This window comes from Balaenoptera musculus, chromosome 4, assembly GCF_009873245.2.
Source record: "Balaenoptera musculus isolate JJ_BM4_2016_0621 chromosome 4, mBalMus1.pri.v3, whole genome shotgun sequence".
NCBI lineage: Eukaryota > Metazoa > Chordata > Mammalia > Artiodactyla > Balaenopteridae > Balaenoptera > Balaenoptera musculus.
In genome coordinates, this window is record NC_045788.1 from 78,488,576 (window position 1) to 78,494,038 (window position 5,463).

Genomic DNA, 5,463 nt, shown 5'->3' on the forward strand with positions numbered 1-5,463 from the left:
AGATTGGGGTTCTGTTTTACCTTGTTGATTCTTTTATATTTTTATTTTTCCTAATAAATCTTTTACTTTTCTGATTTTATTTTATTCTTTATACTTTGTTAGTGATCTCTCCTTTTGGCTTGTTGCCCCCCCCCCACTTTTTTTTTTTTCTTTTTTCTGCTGTGGTTTTATTTTACCTAGTTGCAGTTGTTTCAATTATAGTTTTATTTTTCCTAATATATTCTTTATCTTTCTAATTTTATTTTATTTTTTATTCTTTGATATTGTACTGCTCCTTTTTTTCTTTCTTTCTTCCTTTTTTTTTAACCATGCCATGAAGCTTGCAGGATCTTGGTTCCCAGGCCGGAGGTCAGGCCCATGCTCCTGTGGTGGGAGCTCCAAGTCCAAACCGCTGGACTAACAGAGAACTTCAGCCCCCGCAGAATATCAATCAGAGTGAGGCCTCCCGGAGGTCCTCATCTCAGCACCAAATAGCCAAAACAATCTTGAGAAAGAAAAACGGAGCTGGAGGAATCAGGCTCCTGGACTTCAGACTATACTACAAAGCTACAGTAATCAAGACAGTATGGTACTGGCACAAAAACAGAAATATAGATCAATGGAACAGGATAGAAAGCCCAGAGAGAAACCCACGCACATATGGTCACCTTATCTTTGATAAAGGAGGCAAGAATATACAATGGAGAAAAGACAGCCTCTTCAATAAGTGGTGCTGGGAAAACTGGACCGCTACATGTAAAAGAATGAAATTAGAACACTTCCTAACACCATACACAAAAATAAACTCAAAATGGATTAAAGACCTAAATATAAGGCCAGACACTATAAAACTCTTAGAGAAAAACATAGGCAGAACACTCTTTGACATAAATCACAGCAAGATCCTTTTTGACCCACCTCCTAGAAAAATGGAAATAAAAACAAAAATAAACAAATGGGACCTAATGAAACTTAAAAGTTTTTGCACAGCAAAGGAAACCATAAACAAGACAAAAAGACAACCTTCAGAATGGGAGAAAATATTTGCAAATGAAGCAACTGACAAAGGATTAATCTCCAAAATACACGAGCAGCTCATGCAGCTCAATATCAAAAAAACAAACAATCCAATCTAAAAGTAGGTGGAAGACCTAAATAGACATTTCTTCAAAGAAGATATACAGATTGCCAACAAATACATGAAAGGATGCTCAACATCACTAATCATTAAAAAGTGCAAATCAAAACCACAATGAGGTATCACCGCACACCGGTCAGAAAGGCCATCATCAAAAAATCTACAAACATTAAATGCTGGAGAGGGTTTAGTGAAAAGGGAACCCTCTTGCTCTGTTGGTGGGAATGTAAATTGATACAGCCACTATGGAGAACAGTATGGAGGTTCCTTAAAAAACTAAAAATAGAATTACCATATGATCCAGCAATCCCACTACTGAGCATATACCCTGAGAAAACCATAATTCAAAAAGAGACATGTGGCACGAAGGGGCGGGGCATGGCGTCGGGCACAGGGCACGGAGCAGGGCATGGCGCAGGGTGGGCGGCATCGACGCCCGGCGGGATGACGGTGATGGCATGAGGGTGACGGGGGTGAAGGCACCCACACCATGCACTCCCACCTGGGCCCAGACATGCCGGTCCTTGTGAGGCAGAAACTTGAGAGGGAGCCGTCCTCTCCCTGAAGCCTCGCAGTGGAACAGCTGTCTGACCCGTTCAAAGGGAAGGATGAAATCTCTGCGCAGGCATGCGATGTGAATGGAAGAAGCCTGTCACTATGCAAACAGTACGGCACTCTGAACACACACTAAAGACAGCTCTCATCTCAAAGAACCCAGCACTTGTGTCACAGTACGAGAAGTTAGATGCTGGGGAAAAGCGTCTGATGGATGAAGCCTTCCGGCCAGACAGTAATCTCTTTGGACCCATTACTTTGCATTCACAGTCAGACTGGATAACCTCCCATCCTGAGGCTCCCCAAGACTTTGCAGAGTTTTTCAATGATCCTTACAGAAAGACACCTTCTCCACAGAAGCACAGTATTTATATACAGTGCATTGGATCGCTAGGAAACACTGGAAGTATCAGTGAAGAATATGTGAAATGGTTCAAGGGCTACTGTGAAGCATTTTTCTATGGCTTGACAGTAAAACTCCTAGAACCAGTTCCTGTCTCTGCAACGAGGTGTTCCTTTAGAATCAATGATAATACACAGAACCTACAGATTCATGCAAGGCAGATCCTGAAGTTCTTAAAAAAGAAGAAACCTGAACATGCTTTTTGTGTTGTGGGAATAATAACGATCGATCTTTACCCAAGAGACTCCCGGAATTTTGTCTCTGGACAGGCCTCTTTGACAGATGGTGTGAGGATATTCAGCTTTGCCAGGTACGGCAGTGATTTTTACATCTCACACTATGAAGACAAACTGAAGAAGCTGCAGAAGAAATCTTCACGTGACTACTCAGTTTTTGATAATTATTACGTTCCTGAAGTGACTAGTGTTTTGCTGCTTCAGTCCTGTAAGACTTTAACCCTTGAGATTGGACATATCTTTGGACTTCAGCACTGCCCGTGGCTCGCATGCCTGATGCAAGGCTCCAACCACTTGGAAGAAGCTGACCAGCGTCCCCTCGACCTTTGCCCCATCTGTTTATGCAAGTTGCAGAGTGCTATTGGCTTCCACCTTAAAGACAGATACAAAGGGACACGGGTTCCAGCCCTGGCCCGGGAAGATCCCACATGCCGCGGAGCAACTAAGCCCGTGCACCATAACTACTGAGCCTGTGCTCTAGAGCCCGCAAGCCACAACTACTGAGCCCACGAGCCACAACTACTGAAGCCCGCATGCCTAGAGCCCGTGCTCTGCAACAAGAAAAGCCACTGCAACGAGAAGTCCGCGCACCGCAACGAAGAATAGCCCCTGCTCGCCGCAACTAGAGAAATCCCGCGCACAGCAATGAAGACCCAATGCAGCCAAAACTAAATAAATAATAATAATAACAAGAAATTTACATTAAAAAAAAAGAGACATGCACCATAATATTCATTGCAACACTATTTACAATAGCCAGACATGGAAGCAACCTAAGCATCCATCAACAGATGAATGGATAAAGAAGATGTGGCACATATATACAATGGAGTATTACTCGGCCATAAAAGGAAATGAAATTGAGTTATTTGTAGTGAGATGGATGGACCTAGAGTCTCTCATACACAGTGAAGTAAGCCAGAAAGAGAAAAACAAATACCATATGCTAATACATATATATGGAATCTAAAAAAAAAAAACTGGTTCTGATGTACCTATGGGCAGGACAGGAATAAAGACACAGACGTAGAGAATGGACTTGAGGACACAGGGAGGGGAAGGGTCAGCTGGGACGAAGTGAGAGAGTAGCACGGACATATATACACTACCAAATATAAAATAGATAGCTAGTGGGAAGCAGCCGCATGGCACAGGGAGATCAGCTCCATGCTTTGCAACCATCTAGAGGTGTGGGATAAGGAGGGTGGGAGGGAGATGCAAGAGGGAGGGAATATGGGGTATACGTATGCATATAGCTGATTCACTTTGTTATACAGCAGAAACTAACACAACACTGTAAAACAATTATACTCCAATAAAGATGTTAAAAAAAAAGAAAAGAAGGCAAGAAATGAGAAATAAGAAAGCACAAGAGGACAGATAGGAGAGAAATAGCAAGTGTTAGACTTAAACTGTATCATTAACTATTAATTATCTTAAATGTCAGTGGTCTATGATCCAATTAAAATACAAAGTTTGTCAGAGCAAATAAAAACACAAAAACCAGCTAAATGCTATTAATAAGAGCCACACATTAGAGAGAAAGATGAGAAAGATTGAAAAATAAAAGGATGAGTAAAGACATCCTACCCAAATACTAATCAAAGTAAATCTGATGTCGTTAAATTAATATCAGACAAAGTAGATGTTGAGGTAAGCAGTATTGCTAGAGGTTAAAGGGGACATTTCATAATTAAACATATTTTAAAATATTACCCATTTCTATCTTCCTTTCTTTTGTTAAGTGCTATAATTTTCTAATAATAGAATAACTATATTCAGGTAAGATGATGATTCCAAAATGCCATGTCATTTCAAGCACCAAAATATGATGAAACCAATTTTTAAAAAATTATTGCCCATCCATGCCTGCCATTAGACTTTTAAGAGTGACACCTTTGAAAATGTTAGGACTATTACATTTGCTGATCACCAAAGATTTTATTTGTCCCTATATAGCATTACTGTGCAAAACTACTTATTGCATCTGTCCCGTTTAATAGTCTGCTTCTCTTTCCTCTTTATTCTTCTGAAGTCATGGGTAATGAATTCACTCAGAAAACAGGAGTGAGTTAGCACTGCCAAGTCAGACCAGTTTCATTAGCTTAATGAAAATAGTTCAGGGGAAAGACCTTCATCAGCTATTATGTGTCTTGATGAGAGTTCGGACATTACCTGTCTTTAAAAAAATAACTACTGTAGCTTCGCGTTCAGCTATTTTTTTCTGGACATGCATCTACCTTCTAATATACCCTTAAACAGAAAGTAATAAATGTAAAGCTATAGAACTTTGTATAAATGTCAGGTTCTGTTATTATTTTTCACCAAATTCAGAACGCCATCATTCAGAAACCACATATGATTCAGTGAGGTGCTTTTGCTCATAAAAACCATTTAGTTTCTCTCTGGGAGCTGTAGCCAGAAGAAGAGACACTCTCTAAACATGGAACCAGGAGCTGTTCAGGTAGAACACTGTGGAGGACACACGGAATGTGTCCATCGTTCAACAACTTCATTTGAATCAGAACCAGTAACAAAACAACAGCAAGATGGAGGGGCCATCCTTTCCAAGCTTTGATGTCTTATAAGCTGGTGGAGCTAAAATTTACTGTAACTGTAGGCACACTGAAACTGCGAGATCTGAGACGGTGTGGCCAGGGTGTAGGGCCCTCAGAGGAGGGAGTGGTTATCAAAACGCAGAGGAAGCAACCTGTGCAGAGAGGAGCTAAGACTTTTGGTTGGTGGAGCAGGAGAGAGCTGGGGAGGGGAGCAGAAAAACCTTTGCCTTACTCTCCTTCCTCTTTCGCACCTCCTGCCAATAATCTCTACTGGCCAAACACAATGGGAAACCAGCAAGCAAGTTGGTGCAGCCTTTGTGGGAACAGAGTAAGATGGAGAAGTGTACAGAGAGGATCTGGAGGAGCACAGGGAAACTATCTGGCACAGGGGCTGTCGCAACTGTCTAGATAAGAGACCACTTACTGAATTTGAATCTCAGCTCTGCCATAAACTGTGTGCTGTTTGACTTTGTGGAAGATGCTTAACTGCTCTGAGCCGCAGTGTCCTATTCTGTTAAAATGAGGGGGAATATCCTTACCTCACAGATTATTGTGAGGATAAGGTTAACATGTGTGTCATTTAGTGCAGTGCCT

The 5,463-nt window shown here is 41.3% G+C and overlaps 1 protein-coding gene across 1 annotated transcript; it reads left to right on the top strand.

The window, feature by feature from the left end:
- The first annotated feature begins 1,588 nt into the window (after window positions 1-1,588).
- LOC118894009 (archaemetzincin-2-like) lies at window positions 1,589-4,889 on the top strand. Its single transcript, XM_036849678.1, has 2 exons — window positions 1,589-2,772; window positions 4,730-4,889. Exons 1-2 carry the CDS (start codon window positions 1,745-1,747, stop codon window positions 4,887-4,889), a joined length of 1,188 nt encoding a protein of 395 aa, XP_036705573.1. The 5' UTR covers window positions 1,589-1,744.
- The last annotated feature ends 574 nt before the right edge of the window (window positions 4,890-5,463 follow it).